General features: G+C 42.4%; 1 protein-coding gene across 1 annotated transcript; it reads left to right on the plus strand.

Moving 5' to 3' along the window:
* Nucleotides 10,982–12,850, plus strand: LOC109728661 (phytosulfokine receptor 1-like). Its single transcript, XM_020259132.1, has one exon. The coding sequence runs from the start codon at nucleotides 10,982–10,984 to the stop codon at nucleotides 12,848–12,850; it is 1,869 nt and encodes a 622-aa protein (XP_020114721.1).

A 17,664-nucleotide genomic window follows, 5' to 3' on the forward strand; every position in this document is an offset into this window, starting at 1 on the left:
ATTCGGAGAGAGATTGGATTTCGTCACGAATCCGTGACCAAACGAAGCGAAACAAAATCGTGGGTTTGTTCTCTCTGTCATGCTGATCACAGTGCTCACCTTACTTTGGATCAACGAATGCCGTATCGGCCTGTTCGGCGTGATTTTCCTCGACTGCGCGCTGTTCGCAGAATTTTCGGGTTGCTCCTGCGCCTCCCACAGTGAGCTGTTGTGCTTCGAATCATGAGCACGGCCTCCGGCATGTCGAGACCTGTCAGTACGTGTCTTGGCGGACTTTGGAAGTCCACGGTTTGTGTTAACGAGCCACAAAGTCACCCGATTTACATAAAATGATAGATTTTATGTAAATATAGGGACTTTTATGCAATTGTGAACCTTGTGGCTACTGTGGGCAGTGTGTGTGTGTGTGTGTGTGTGGTGACCTCTGGACTGATTGTCCAAGGTCCGTTAGCCTTCGCGGAAATCGAAAGTCGATTTCGGTGCGTTTTTCGACGAAATTCGCCGAAAGAACGTGGTTTCGATTCGGATTGTTTTCGACGTCGGTTGGTTGCCTTGTGAGTTGTCGCTGAGCCTTGTCGGTTGGTCACCATCGTCATATCGTGGGTTCGGAGATGACGGGTGAGCGACGGTGGGTTCCGGTGTCGAAATAGACACTTCCGGGAACCCGGATCCGAATAATTATTCGGCGATAATTGTTGAGTTGTGTAACCTCGTGTTTGCTGCCAAGACATCCAAAATCGGTGTGTTCTATGGCAGCAAGTGACTCGAGTCACGAGTTGGTGAGTTTCGGGACACTTAGTAGGTCCCTATGGCGTCCCGGTGTGGTTTTCAGGACTTCCGGCGAGTTACGGTGATCGGTTTTGAAAAACCGATTTTGGGGATTTGTGTGGGGGTTTGTGAGCTGTGTACTTTAGGTAAGTGGGTTGGATACTGACCCGGTGGATCTTCGTAGGTCTGGCTGACTTGTTGCGCACCCAGTTTTTTCGACGCGACAGTGATAGGTGGGTGCTTCGACCTGGTAGTCGGTGAGATCATTTCACCTTCCTCTATTCTTCTATTTCAGCATTGTAGTCTCTATATGTCAGTTGTTTGTTTATCGTTCGTTCATCTATATCTCGTTGATTGCATTATGATAGTTATGGATAGACATGTAGAGCAGGCTTGCATATATACTGTATATCTGTGGACCTTGGGTTCAGGCAACACATTGACTCCTTTGTCGTGTGTTTCGATCTGGCTGATCGTGGTTCGGCATTGTACGCCCTTGCACCTAGCTTCGGCTAAGGCATCGGTCTCTTTTTGCTGGTTTTCGTTTTGAGCACATCAGCATGATTTAGTCATAGAACTGTGTATTCTAGACACCATGTTAGTTTGGCCACCAACCAAGGAGTGTACGTATTCGGATAGGTCGTCGGTAGACGCATGAATCATTGGCAGTGTCTGCTCTGTGACAGGCAACGCTTCAGGTCTGCGTACCAATATAGCAGTATCGGATTGGGTTTGATTTTGGACTATTTACCCTTGAGGCATCCGTTCAGTTGAGTTTTTATTACAGTAGTAGTTTTCGTTCTTGCTCAGTTATTATCATGTTTCTATTACTACTGTAGTTGCTCTTATATCATATCATATACATATCTGTTGTTCTATCTCCTTTGGTTTTCGGTGATTACGACTTAACTTCGTGGCTCTGTTGTACCCACTGGGAAACCTTGATTGTGGTTTCTCACCGACCATTCTCCCAGGTGGCTCGGGCGAGGAGTTGGTATTTGGGCTTGACGGGAGAACGATCTAGCTAGTCGGCAGTAGCAACCGTCACCCGAGTTATATTTTATTTTTTGTATTTAATAATTTATAATAAATGGTTCAGTTAGATGATCCCCTGAATGTTTGAATCTCGTGAACTTGCTTGAGTTGGTGATTTCCGTTATGCACATGATTAGAGATTTGTGGATCTGTGGTTTTGATTTTATGGATATTTGGTTCTCGTATTTATGTATTTACGCATCGTGGTTTTCTACACCTCGAGGTAGTCGGTTTTCAAAATGGAGTTTCCGAGTGGAAAACAGTTTTAAAAAGGTTTTCGAAGGGTTTTTGTGAATGATTGAATTAGAGTTTAAAAACAAAGCTTTCGGGTGGGGAGCACTTTTAAATAAGATGCTTGTTGTATTGTGCATTGCATCATCCAGTGTCTAAGGAGTGTTTAGAGACATGCATCATCTCTAAGGATCGCTAGCTGTATGAAAATGCATCGCATATATTGGATGTTGATTGGTGAATGTAAGTTGTCGTTGTGATCCTGATGTAGCTATTGGTACGCCGTGCAAATACAAAGGAGTGACTGCTCTGGTTACAAATGGAACACAGTTCAGGAGTCGAGTAAACTCACGGATGTACTCCTGAACCGCTCACTCTCCCTGCTGTAGCCTCTTCAGATCCTCCTTGAGTTTCTGTTTCACACTGTTTGGAAAATACATCCCATACAGCATTCCACAGAACTCATCCTATCTCATTTGCAAAGCCACTAACCCATGGTCTCGCCTCATCCTCCTCCACCAAGAATATGCATCGCCGGCCAAGCAGTGAACTCCCAGGTGTACTTGCTCCTGCTCAGGAATAAGCAAATCCTCAAATAGTTTCTCCATCATGCTGACTCAGCCCTCTACAACCCAGGGCTCCATGCAGCTGCCGTCATAGGTCGGTGAATCAAAACGACGGAAACGAGCCAACCTATCGGTTATCCGCTCCTACTCAGCCTCTGTCATCTGTGACGCCTCTCTAGCAGATGCAACTGGCACAGTGGGAATTGTCGCTGGTAGGGGTACAGCTGCGGCTGGTGCAGCTACTGGAGTAGTCAGAGGTGGAACAGACTGCTCTGGTGCTGTCCGTGCTGTGCTCTGCGGCGGAGCTAATCTCTGACACATCCTCCGCAGTAATGCCCCCTACTGCCTCGTCACCTCAGTCAGGGCAGCCAACTGCTCCCTCAAATCAGGGGGTGCGCTCGCCTCTGGTCGTGTACTCGGCTCTGCCTGGTCAGACATTTCAGGCGGTGCGGCACGATCCCGCGTCGATGGTCGACCTCGACGTCGATACATAGCTACAAGGAAAAGAAATAAGGGTCAGATACAAACACAAATACTCTCGACTCAATTAAGCGAAAGTCTAGAAGGCTGCCCCTGTTTCCACTCAAAATTATGCAGTCTGCAGCCGACATAATTTTTCTTGGCAGAAACATACACTCCTTCAGTCACTCACTCCACTATAGGAGCAGTTAAAACAATTCAATCGCTGACTTTCGCGATAAATCACGCCTCTCGCGTCTTGCCTTCCTAAGGTTTGCCAAACTTAGTGTTCCTGTACCACAGTACTCCTGAACCATAGGCACACACAGTCGGTCCCTGTACCGCAGTACTCCCGAACTGTCCACAGAAAAGGCCTCTGTCTGTCCCCTCTCCAACTGCTCTCGAATCCTCAGCAAGTGAGAGTCTACACTCTATTTCTCTCTGATCCTATCCAACAGAGTGGGCTGCAAGACCATAAACATTAATCTTGCAGTAGACCCAAGGGATACTATCTCGAGTCTCAACCGCTGCAGCTCCTCAAGCAACGGCCTCTGCTGAGTAATTATCATGCTCAAGCTCTGCACTGCCTTCCTACTCAACGCATTTGCCACCACGTTCGCCTTGCCTGGGTGATACTGAATATTAATATCATAGTCCTTCAATCACTCCAACCACCGACGTTGCCTGAGGTTCAACTCCTTTTGGGTGAATAGATACTTGAGACTTTTATGATCAGTGAAAACCTCACAGTGCTCGCCGTAAAGGTAATGCCACAACAACTTCAAAACAAATACCACCGCGGCAAGCTCCAAGTCATGCGTAGGGTAATTCTTCTCGTAATCCTTCAATTGCCGGAAAGCATAAGCAATTACCCTACTATGCTGCATCAACACACAACCCAAACAACTATGTGATGCATCACTATAGATCACAAATCCTTCCCCCATCACTGGAAGGGCAAGGATAGGAGTTGATATCAACCTCTGTCTCAACTCATCAAAACTTCTCTGACAGTTCTCACTCCAGATAAACTTAATCCCCTTTTGAGTCAATCGAGTGTGGAAAGCTTCGCAAAGCCTTCTACGAACCGACGATAATATCCTGCCAATCCAAGGAAACTCCTCACCTCGGTAACCATCGTCGGTCGAGGCCAATTCCGAATAGCATCAATCTTCTTCGGGTCCACTGCTACACCAACTGCAGAAATCACATGGCCTAAGAAAGCAACCTCCCGAAGCCAGAACTCGCACTTCTTCAACTTAGCATACAACTTCTTCTCCCTCAGAAGTTGCAGTATAATCCTTAAGTGTTCATGCTCAGCATCACTCCGGAAGTATATCCAGATATTATCAATGAAGACTACCACATATCTATCCAAGAACGGCTTGAACACTCGATTCACCAAATCCATAAATGCGGCAGGGACATTCGTTAATCTAAAAGCCATCACGGTAAACTCATAATGCCCGTACCGAGTCCAAAAGGCCGTCTTGGGAACATCCTCGGCCCTCACTCTCAGCTGGTGGTAACCTGACTGGAGATCAATCTTCGAGAAGATACAAGATCCTTACAGCTGATCAAATAAATCATCAATGTGCGGCAAAGGATACTTGTTCTTGATGGTCACTTCATTCAGCTCCCGATAATCCACACATAACCGGAGTGAATCATCATTCTTCTTCACAAATAACACCAGCGCTCCTAAAGGCGATACACTGGGTCTCATATACCCCTTATCCATCAGATCCTGAAGCTGCGCCTTCAGCTCTCTCAGCTCTGCCGATGCCATCCGGTAGGGTACCTTCGAGATTGGTGCAGTTTCAGGAACTACATCAATCACAAACTCGATCTCTCTATCCAATGGCATCGTCATCAACTCTGGTGAAAAAACATCCGAAAACTCGCGGACTATAGAAATATCCTTGAGTCCCGACGCCGCCGTAGGCACCTCCACAACCGTCGCCAGAAAAGCGATACAACCTCTACTCATCAGCTGTCGAGCCCTCGCTGACGAAATCCAAGTGGCAAACAAAGTACTCCCGCAACCTCTGTACGTGAGCTCCTCCTGGCCTGACTCGCGGAACGTCATAGTCCTCGCTCCACAGTCGATCGTAGCATAGTACCGCGCCAGCCAATCCATGCCAAGCACAACATCAAAGTCCTGCAGCTGCCCTAAGACCAATAGGTCAGCGGGCATAATCCACAAGTCCAACCGCACCGGACACGACCAACAACACTCTACCACCTGTAAAGTATGGTCGAAAATATGCACCTCCCGTGCATGCAACAACGGCCCTATCTATAGACCATGCAACAATGCAAATGCTGGGCTAACAAAAGAATGCGTTACACCGGTATCAAATAAGGTACGAGCTCGAATACCAGAAATCAAAATGATACCTGCCACCACTCGATCGGCTGCTGTAGAGTCCTCCACCTGAGCTGCATAAACCGTGCCACTCGAAGCCGGCTGTCGCCGCTCGCCCTGCCGCGGCACAGACGCTCTATCCTCCTGGCGGTAACTCGGTGCTGCTCCGTAAGACTACTGAGGTGCCGGCTGTGCTGATGCCGTCGATGGTGCTGGTGATGCTGCTCGGGGACAAGCTGCCCTCATATGTCCTGGCTGTCCACATCTATAGCATCGGCCCTCTCTCTGCTCACACTATCGAGGCCAGTGTAGTCCCCCACAAATCACACACTGTGGAGTCCCCTGCGACTGTTTCTGCTAACGTGATCCCCCATAACGCTGACGCCCGAAGACCCACGACCCTAGGAGCGTGATCGTGGAGATCTTGGCGGACGCCTATTGCTTGGCTGTCCTCCGTCATCTGGAACCGGTCGCTTTCTATCCTGACTCGACCCCGGCACCTGTACCCGAGCCCGCTCGCGAATAGACACATCGCCTCTCTCCACCCACAAAGCCTGCTCCAAAGACGCATCCAGGGTCCTTAACCTCTACGCCTGTACAAGCTTGAAGATCTCCGGTCTCAAGCCTCGCTCAAACAGATATACCCTGTGTGCCCCGTCTTTGGCTACAAATGGAACACAGTTCAGGAGTCGAGTAAACTCACAGATGTACTCCTGAACAGCTCGCTCCCCCTGCTGGAGCCTCTTCAGATCCTCCTCGAGCTTCTGTTTCACACTGTTTGAAAAATACATCCCATACAGCATTCCACAGAACTCATCCCATCTCATTTGCAAAGCCACCAACCCATGGTATCGCCTCATCCTCCTCCACAAAGAATGTGCATCGCCGGCCCAGTAGTGAACTCCCAGGTGTACTTGCTCCCGCTCAGGAATAAGTAAATCCTCAAATAGTTTCTCCATCGCGCTGACCCAACCCTCTACAACCCAGGGCTCCATGTAGCTGCCGTCATAGGTCGGCGGATTAAAACGGTGAAAACGAGCCAACCTCTCGGTCATCTCCTCCTGCTCAGCCCTGTTATCTGTAACGCCTCTCTAGTAGATGCAACTGGCACAGTAGGAACTGTCGCTGTTAGGGGTACAGCTGCGGCTGGTGTAGCGACTGGAGTAGTCGGAGGTGGAACAGACTGCTCTGGTGTTGTCGGTGCTGTGCTCTGCGGTGGAGCTAATCTCTCACACATTCTCTACAGTGATGCCCCCTGCTGCCTCGTCACCTCAGTCAGGGGAGCCAACTGCTTCCTCAGATCAGAGGGTGCGCTCACCTCTGGTCGTGTACTCGGCTCTGCCTGCTCAGACATCTCAGGCGGTGCGGCACGATCCCGCGTCAGATACAAAAACAAATACTCTCGACCCAATTAAGCGAAAGTCTAGAAGGTGGCCCCTGTTTTTCCTCAAAATTATGCCGTCTGCAGCCGACATAATTTTTCTTGGCCAAAACAGACACTCCTACAGTCACTCACTCCACTATAGGAGCAGTTAAAATAAATCAATCGCTGACTTTCGCGATAAATCATGCCTCTCGCGTCTTGCCTTCCTAAAGTTTGCCAAACTTAGAGTTCCTAGGTCCGAACGACCTAATACTAAGCTCTGATACCAACTTAATCTGTTACGTCCCGGATTACTCGTTTTCCCGAGCACGCCGACAAATCCGCCGTATACAAAAAAAATTTTTCTGTATACGAAGCGATAACTGTACCTGTACCTGAATCATACAACACTATAACCAGTAGTATAAAGCTGCTAAAAAGAAAATATGTATAAAAAATATGGGTTCAAATACATACAAAGTATCCTACTACAAAATACTCGCTCTGGCGAGGTACTAACATCAGTATGTATAAGAACCAAAAACTACAACTACCTGTAGCTAGTATAAATCTCTAGTCAGCAGCAACTGGGAAGGGATCTAGCTCGCAACTCCCTTTCCACGATCCGAATCAGCAACAGCAGCAGCCGAAGACGAAGGCTCTGCAAAAAGTTTCCAACAACTGGGTGTGAGAACTACTACAAAAAGAAGTAATCCTCAGTGGGTACCGCTACCAACCTCAACGGTTCACACATTAAGTCTACAGATATATGCTCAAAGATAGTAAAGGAAGCTGGAACAAATCTACAGCATATGCCACTATGCTATCACAATTCAACACTAACTATCTGTAGAAAATGTAATCTCTAACCCAATCTCTCTAGGGACAATGAACACACCCGTCCCGCCTGTCGAAGCTACACTAACTGCTACCACGTTATGTCGTTAGTGGAGAGCAAGTCCAAATAGGACAAACCGACATCAACGCAAAACCACTAAGCCCGACTCCGGAGCAGCACTCGTAGGCGCTACCCAACCGAGTATGCAAGCGTGTCTCTGCCGAGCTCAATCAGGCTCTCACAAGTTGTAATCAAAGTAGAAAGGTCTCACTAGTCTAACAACCATAATCCATGTGCCTTCGGCACAATCTGATGCAAAAATTGCAAACTGGGTCCACCGTCAACCACAACGGCACCCGACAGTCCGGAACAGTCTGTAAATTACTGTAAAAATACACTCGGCATCTCAGCACGAGCGTAAATGCATTCTACACTATTCTGGGTATCCACCGCTCACAAACTGCGGCGATACAAACAAACTACAGCTCCTATAGTTAAATCTGATAGTTTTAACATATGACGGTGTAGAATCGCTAGTTTTTTCCTAAGTCAATTTCAACTCCAACATGTATAATTTAACTAATAGTCTAAGCTCCAATTTAGATTTAGGAACACAATAAATCAACGAATCGAGCTACTAGAAATGCTATACAAAGCGAAAAATACATGCCGATAACAAACTAGACTTAGGAGGAATTCCGTAGAATCCGGTAAGCATAACATTAACCCACCTCGAACGCTAATCCACGACGGCGAGAAGTTGGAAGAAGCGGAACCACGCGCTCGCACGGCCTCCCAACGATGCCCCCACGAGGCGCACACGCTCGAATGACTCCCCCGGCGCAACGTTGGCGTCGATCCGGGCTCCACCCGAAGCCTCTACCACGTACGGCTCAATCCTAGAGAGAGAGAGGGAAAGAACATGCAAAACCCTCTCTCAGCATCTCTACACGTATAAGAAGGGGTGAGGAGAAAGTGACAACAACGAGGCATCCAAAAGACCAAACAGTCCCTCACCTACCCTGGAGTACCGGTACCAAGCCGATGCCGTACCGATACCCCGCAACAGAATTGGCAACCTGAGAGCAGTCTGCGCAGAAAAATACACAGGGTATCGGTACTCCCCTGAGTAGTACCGGTACGCCTTGCTGAAAATCTGACATTTGCAGATTTCAATGCTAAAAACTTGCTTTCGCATCGCAACGAGTCCGTTTTGCGTCTATTTTGCGCCAACGCGACTCAGACTTGTTTCGACACTCTCCAGATGTGTCGACAAGCCTGAGATGCTATAATTTCACAGCTGCTGGCCACGAGGGATACTACATTATGTATATGTATTTTATTTTTAGAAAGTGTAGGAGTTAAAAACCAAAAAAAAATGTTGCAGATACCTTGCATAGCTACCCGCCCGACGGATATGGACAAAAATATTAGCTATCTAAAAATTTATAAATAAATTTTATTTTTGTCTATTTAATTTACAAGTATAATAATCTATGCATGATTTGAAAAATTTATAAATAAATTTTAAGAAAAACTTCAAATACTCCCCTTGTGGTTTCGCACTTTCTCACTTTAGTACCCTGTGGTTTAATATTTCGTTAAATTATATACAAAAAACTTCAGATACCCTATCTAAGTTTATCGAATATTTATTTTAGTACCCTTTAGTTTTAACTTTGTCACTGATTTAACGAAAAAAAATCTCGAAATGGATAATAAAATGAGAAAAATGAAACCACAGGGTACTAACTTGATACAAAATGAAATAATAGAATACTAACTTGATACACTTTAAACCACAGCGTACTAAAGTGAGAAAATGTGAAATCACAGAGTACTAATTTGATACACTTTAAATCACAACGTACTAAAGTAAAAAAGTGCAAAATTATGTGGGAGGGTTTTGAAGTTTTTACTAAATTTTGAAATCCACAAGTACAATAATTCATCAGTAATTTTTCCAAATCGGGCGTTTACCAGGTCCAGGTATCAAGGGTCCTCTCTCCAAACGTGTTGACTGTTCAGTCCAGACAAAGACCTTTACAAATGAATAGTCCAGACAGAGACTTCTACGAGAACAGGATCCATAGTATGTAAAACAAATCTTTATCCAATCACATCTTCGAAAGTTTACCCAAAACTTCATATTATATGTCCTTAGGTCCTTTTGGTTGGAGGAATTTTGTGAAACTTTTGGGAGTATGCCATTCTTAGCCTACATTATAGCTTTTTGCACGAGGGGGAAGTATACTGTCTGCAACAGTAAATATAAATATTTTAAAAATATAATAAAAATATATTTTTTTAAAATTATAATGAAATGAATTAATTCAGACAGGAGAGCAGTTTGATTGGTTGGAAACACTATATCACACCATGTGACTAATTGGGTGCACACCTGCGTGTCTGTGTGCCCGCGTGACCGGTGGGCCTACGGCTAGAAAAAAAATATTTCTTGCGAAAAATAGTTGGTTAAAATGTATAGACAATTTCTGAACTTTACCCAAATTTACAATTCATGCTTAAATATTTTTTTATTTGATTTACACTCTCTTTACTTACTAAAAATTTAATTCAAGTTATTTATTTGGCGAATTTGAAAATTTTGTTAGAAGCAAAAAGTCAGTAAAATGGACAGTTTTTTTTTTTTTTTTTTGAGAAATAGGTAGCGAACTACCTGATCATTCATTAGGAAAATGAATTAGGCTTACATAATGGAAGCAGTCAGGGTCTCCTAAAAGGGGTCGGGAAAGGGCAATACAAAAGCTAAAAAAAAAAAAAAAAATTCGACAAAAAAATGACAAATAAAACTAGCGAAAGAAAGCGGAAAATACAAAGCACAGATGTCCGAACTCTCACTACAACGGCTGCTACTGCTACTGCTACTACTATGTCGTCCAATCAGCCATAAGCAGTTTGATACGATCCAGAGCTCGGGTGGGGTTAGGTTGTTTCACTCGGAAGAACATGTCGTTTCTCTCGGTCTAAACTACCCACCAGATAGCTGAAAGAAGACTCAAAGCTTGTGATCTCTTCTGTGTGTTTGCTAGGCTGGAAGCTCTAGTCTAGAGTTCTTTAACCTCCGCCGAGGTTTCTAGTAAAATGTCCGGTCCATCCGCTCGGATGAGCAGGTATCGAACAAATACACAGGAGGACATGAGGTGGTCGCAGCTCTCCGTGTCGGCAGTGCAGAGTAAAATGGACAGTTAATAAAATATATTTTTGGCTTAACGTTGATTAACATTTTTTAATTATAATAAATAAATACAAAACCAATAAAATTGTGAATTATAAGTTATTATTCACTGCACCCGCCTCACCCTCTCTCGTCTCCTGAGCACTCGGCTGAAATGGGCAGCAGCAGCGAACTCCCCTGCTTTTTCTTCTTCTTCTACCTCCTCCTCTTGCTCCTCTTTGCTCCTGTTAGCTGTTCCCGGAGCCAACGAAGCTGTGATACGACCGATTTTAATGCGCTCCAGGGCTTTGTAGAAGGGCTCGAATCGAGTGCTCTTGGGTGGAGCTTTAATGGGTCTTCTTCTTCAAATTGCTGTACTTGGTTTGGAATATCATGCGATTTGGGCTCTGTTTCGGTGAAGAGGGTGATCGGTTTGGATCTCTCCAATAAGAGCTTAAAGGGCTCGGTCTCTTCTTCTCTGGGTGGTTTAGACCAATTGAAGGAGCTCAATCTCTCATGCAATTCCCTTAATGGATCGGTTCCTGAGGAGCTCTTCCATCTCCCCCATTTGGAGCTGCTTGATCTTAGTATGAACATGTTATCCGGGCTTATCCCTGCAGAATCGAACCTCCCGTCCATTCGGGTATTCAACATTTCTGTAAATTCGTTCAGTGGCACGCACCCGATCCTCGCCGAATCGAGCAATCTATCAGTCTACGACGTCAGTTTGAATAGCTTCTCGGGCCCCGTCGATACAGGTATCTGCAACTCCTCTGATTCCGTTCAAGTGCTTCGGTTCTCGGCGAACATGCTCTCTGGCGACTTCCCCGCCGGCTTCGGGAACTGCAGTTCCCTTTCCGAGCTCTCTCTCGATGCAAACGGCCTCCCCAGAACTTTGCCCGATGATCTCTTTACACTATCCTCATTAACCAAACTAAGCCTCCAGGGGAATTCACTATCTGGCATTGTGAGCACAAACATTAGAAACCTTTCCAACCTTGTTCATATAGATATTTCCTCTAATAACTTTTCCGGGGTGATCCCGAATGTATTTGATAGCTTAAATAAGCTAGAGTTCTTTAGTGCTTCAAGCAATGAACTCACTGGGGGTTTACCCCCTTGTTTGTCTAATTGTTCAAGACTCGCGACTATTAGCTTGAGAAATAACTCTCTTATGGGAACTATCGATCTTAACTTTACGGCCTTGCCAATGTTAAACTCCCCGAGGATCGCATCAAATTTCTTTTCCGGTTGTATTCCTGCCGATCTTCCCAAATGCACGCAAATGACGACCTTAAGTCTTTCTAGGAACAATCTTGTCAGCGAAATACCCTCCAGCTTCAAGAACTTCACCTCCCTATACTATCTCTCGCTCACTGGAAACAACTTCTCGAACTTATTCTTGGCACTACAAATCCTACAGAACTTGCCCAATCTTAGAAACCTTATACTTAGTACGAATTTTCACGGTGGCGAGTCAATGCCGGAAGGAATTAAAGGATTCACTAACACGGAAGTCTTTGTCATTGCGAATTGCGCACTTACAGGTTCTATCCCGCTGTGGCTGGCGAATCTGACCAAATTGAAGGTCTTGGACATTTCCTGGAACCATTTAACCGGGATGATCCCTTTATGGCTGGGAAATCTCGACAATCTGTTTTATCTGGACATCTCAAGTAATTTGCTCACCGGAGAAATTCCTACTAGCTTAACGCTTATAAAGAGCCTTGCGAATAGTAACTTATCGCAAGAAAACGTGGCTTCACAATATTATCCCTTCGTCATCCTGACAAATTCCACCGGAAGATCTCAAGAATACAAGCTATACAGCAACTTTCGGTCGTCGATAATTTTGAGCAATAATAAGCTTGTTGGGTCGATCTTGCCAGGGTTTAATGGCCTTGTGAACCTTCATGTGCTGGATTTGAATTTCAACGATATATCGGGAACTATATATACCCGACTTGTCGGGCATGTCAAACTTAGAGAGCTTGGATTTATCGCACAATTATCTCACCGGTGCCATACCACCCTCTTTGAGTAGATTGTATTTCCTTTTTAGCTTTAGTGTGGCTTATAACAACTTATCTGGAAAGATTCCAACAGGGGGCCAATTTGATACGCTTAATGATCTGTCAATTTATATTGGCAATTATTATCTCTATGGACCTCCGACTAAAAATAACTGTTCCGATGAAGAACCAAACCCTTATCCCAAAAGAGACGACAACAACGGAAGTTCTCATGAGACAATATGGTTATATCTTGGAATGGGATCATGATTTGCCATCGGATTCTGGTGTGTGTACGCTGTGCTATTATTCCGAAGATCGTGGAGGATTGTTTATTTTCAAATGACTGATAAATTATTTGATGATATATACGTGATGGTAGTATTAAGTTGAAGGAGGTTGAGCGAAAAAATTGGCCGACAAAGACCAATATCTTGAAGTTTTACTTTTCCACTTATTTAGTCCTGTGCGTTGCATGCAGTATGGTATTTCTTATTTTCATGTTGCACGGAATTTGACATTGTAATTCGCAACTTGTATGTAGGTGGTATGTTTTGCTTAGTACTGATGCCTACTATACGGTGCTGTTACCATTTGAGGTACTTATTTTTTTTTTTTTTTCAAAAAATATACAAATTATCTGAATTATAGATTATTTTAAGTTAGCTAATTAATCATTTAAAGTTTTAATTTTACTATCTAACCTTTTATTTTATGTGATTTGAGCCCGTCGACGCTATTTTGACTTTAAAATTTGACTACGCTATTTATATTTATAAATTTAGTTAGTATATTTTATATAATTTTTGCAGTTATGAATTTATTAAAATAACTGATTAGCTTAGATTTGAAGCCAAAGTATTATTGACTGCAAATCAAAAAATTAAAATTTTGAAAGGTTGATTACCTGACTTAAAATAATTTATAGTTTAGGGGGTGTTTGGTCACTGTAAAACTGCTCCGAAAACTTTTTTTCTACCGAAACTTTTTTTCGGTGTTTGGTTCCACGTAAAATTTTTTTTGGAAAATTTGTTTTACAGATTCTCTGAAAAAAAATAATTTTCGTTTTCCGGCCGGCATCCGCGGAAAACAAAAACTGGGCTCAAAAAAGCGCAGCTCACAGGGCCTTTTGCGCACGCGGTCTACGAGATCATCTTCATCTCGTGGACCTGCGTGAGAGAGAGAGAGAGAGAGAGAGTCCACGGACTCTCTCTGCCTCTTCCATTATATATATATGGGCTTTTTTTACAAATAGCCTCCTGAGCAATTTTTATTTTAAAAATAGCCCTATCAAAATTAAAATTGCAAAAATGGCCCTGTCTCTGCCACGCAGGCGCCACGTCAGCGCCACGCGGGCAGGGCTGGGGCCAGGGTATTAAGTTGAACACGGTGAATCATTCACCGTGTCTAAACACGGTGGATGGTTCACCGTGTTTAGTACGTATTTTTTGTATATTGAAAAGTGGAATAAAGAATAGGGATGTCAATAGATATGGATATCCGAAATATTATCCGAATCTAAACCCAAATTAATTATATATATACGTAATTTATTTTTGTTTATTTATACAATATATAAAATATTTAATAATTTTTATTCCTTAGATCTTCATCCAACGGTATAGATTTTTAAAACCCGCTGGATTGGACAAAGATCTAAGGAATAAAAATTATTAAATATTTTATATATTGTATAAATAAACAAAAATAAATTACGTATATATATATAATTTATTCGGGTTTGAATTCGGATAATATTTCGGATATCCATATCTATTGACATCCCTATTCCTTATTCCTCTTTTCAATATATAAAAAATACGTACTAAACACGGTGAACCATTCACCGTGTTTGAATACGGTGAATGGTTCACCGTGTTCAACTTAACACATGGGCACGGCCCTGTCTGCGTGGCGCTGACGTGGCGCCTGCGTGGCAGGCCCATGGCCATTTTTGCAAATTAAATTTTGACAGGGCTATTTTTAAAATAAAAATTTGCCAGGGGTCTAAATGCAAAAAAAGCCCTATATATATATAATTTTAATATATTATTGTGTAATATTTTATATATATATAAATATTATTTATAAATATATAGTAATTTATTTTTTTGATATACTGAAGCTTAGCAAATTGGTAAGGTTACAGTATAAGTTTATGCTTGATTGAGTTGAAGACGTTTTGCGCAAAATAGACGTAAAAACAGACTTTGAAACTCAAGATTTATATTGTGGAGGACTAAAGTTGAATATCTAGTTATATAGGGGCTTGTGGGCAATTTTGTTTAATTAGGCTGTGAAGTCCACGTACTCCCTCATCCTTATCCTCTCTTTTTGATGTTTTTTTTTTATTACCAAGTTTTGAGCTAATTAATTAGCAGGGGAGAACTTGGGTTCATTCTTACGAGCGAGCAAGCGAGGCGAGCCAGCGAGCGAGTCGAGTGCGTGCATCGTGGTAGCGCCGTTGGAGGCCGGGCGAGCGCGAAATTTCTTCTCCTATCGACTTCTCGCTGTCGTGGATTAGATTTTGAGGTGGGTTAATATTATACTTACCGAATTACACGGAATTCCTCCTAAGTCTAGTTGTTGTCGATATGTATTCGCCGTTTTTGTATAGCATGCTTTAGTTGCTCGATTCGTTGGTTTACTATGTTTCTAAATTTGAATTGGAGCTTAGAATATTAGTTAAATTATACATGTTGGATTTAGAATTGACTTAGAAAAAAACTGCCGATTCTACACCGTCATATGTTAAAACTATCAGATTTAGCTTTAGGAGCCGTAATTTGTTTGTATCGCCGCAGTTTGTGGGCGGTGGATACCCTAATTAGTGTAGAATGCATTTACGCTCGTACTGAGATGCCGAACTTATTTTTATAGCAGTGTTTAGACTGTTCCGGACTGTCGGGTGCTGTTGTGGTTGACGGTGGACCCAATTTACTGCTTTTGCATCAGATTGTGCCGATGGCACGTAAGTTTCGTTGTTAGACCCTGTTTACTTTGACCATAGCCTGTGAGAGCCTGATTGAGCTCGGCAGAGACACGCTTGCATACTCGGTTGGGTAGCGCCCACGAGTGCCACTCCGGAGTCGGGCTTAGTACTTTTGCGTTGATGTCGGTTTGTCCTATTTGGACTTGCTCTCCACTGACGACCTAGCGTGGTGGCAGTTAGTGTAGTTTCGACAGGCGGGACGGGTGTGTTCACAGTCCCTAATGAGATTGGGTTAGAGATTGCATTATTTTACAGATAGTTAGTGTTGGATCATGATAGTATAGTGGCATATAGCTGTAAATTGTTTTCAGTTCATTTACTATCATTGAGCATACATCTGTGGACTTAGTGGATGAGCCGTTGAGGTCGGTAGCAGTACCTACTGAGGAATGCTTCTTTTTGCAGTAGTTCTCACGCACAGTTGTGGATCTTTTGTAGAGCTATTTTCTTCGGCTGTTGGTGTGGTAGAGACCGATCGTAGAAAGGGTGTTGCGAGTTAGAGCTCTTCCCGACGAGTTACAGAGCTAGAGGAGCACCAGCTACAGGTAGTTGAAGTTTTGGTTCTTATACATACTGATGTTTGTATCTCGCTGGAACGAGTGATTTTGTATACTTTAAATATATATTATTATATATGATATTACATATTTTTTGTATAATATGTTTTAAATATATATTTTTTTAAATATAAACTAGAATAATAATAAATATAGTATGATAATTATTATTTATTAATAATATATAATATATAAAATAAAAAAAATATTAATTTATCTTCATAACTTATTTTTTTCTATCAACCAAACAACCGTAACGGAAAACTTTTTTTTTTTTTCCTGCAAACCAAACGCTAAAGAACGTAAAACTTCTTTTTCTTCGAAAATTTTTTTCCACCGAAAATATTTTTTCATAGTTTTACGTGGAACCAAACACACCCTTAGGTAAATTCTTTATGTTTTTACTTTTGTTTTTTTTTTTTTATTCAATTATCAATTCTTCCTAGATAATTAATGGATGCTTGCTAATAAGATTTAGCGATTGCTGGAACTAGCGATTAATTTGTGCTATTGTATAGAATTATAACAATTAATTTACAATTTCTTATTTTAAAAAATTTTATGGCAAAAAATTAATTTCATTTTCAAGTTTATCACTTTCCGGTTTTACTATATATTCTAATTCTATAAATCTTATTTATACAGCTCAAACTCCAAATATTAAACTTTGTAGTAAAATATGTCGTTAGTTAGACTTCTTTACTAATGTCACGATTCCGTACTAATATTTTGTCAATATTCTCTATGCTATTTGGGAGGAGTATTCATAATAACTAAAAAATAATAGAAGTAGATATTCAATTTTTTCTTATTGTAAATTTTTTTTTTTTTGCAAATAGCCCCCTGAGCAATTTTTATTTAAAAAGCAGCCCTATCAAAATTAAAATTGGGAAAATGGCCCTGTCCCTGCTACGCAGGCGCCACGTCAGCGCCACGCGGGCAAGGCTTGGGGCTAGGGTATTAAGTTGAATACGGTGAATCATTCACCGTGTCTAAACACGGTGAATGGTTCACCGTGTTTCTTACGAATTTTTTGTATATTGAAAAGTGGAATAAGGAGTAGGGATGTCTATAGGTATGGATATCTGAAATATTATCCGAATCCAAACCCGAATAAATTATATATATATATATACGTAATTTATTTTTGTTTATTTATACAATATATAAAATATTTAATAATTTTTATTCCTTAGATCTTCATCTAACGGTATAGATTTTTAAAACCCGCTGGGTTGGATGAAGATCTAAGAAATAAAAATTATTAAATATTTTATATATTGTATAAATNGCCTTA

Source organism: Ananas comosus, linkage group 24, assembly GCF_001540865.1.
Source record: "Ananas comosus cultivar F153 linkage group 24, ASM154086v1, whole genome shotgun sequence".
NCBI lineage: Eukaryota > Viridiplantae > Streptophyta > Magnoliopsida > Poales > Bromeliaceae > Ananas > Ananas comosus.

Bases quoted from the DNA above. Each gene is read 5' to 3' on its own strand.
- LOC109728661 (XM_020259132.1), top strand. From the start codon at position 10,982: ATGGGCAGCAGCAGCGAACTCCCCTGCTTTTTCTTCTTCTTCTACCTC.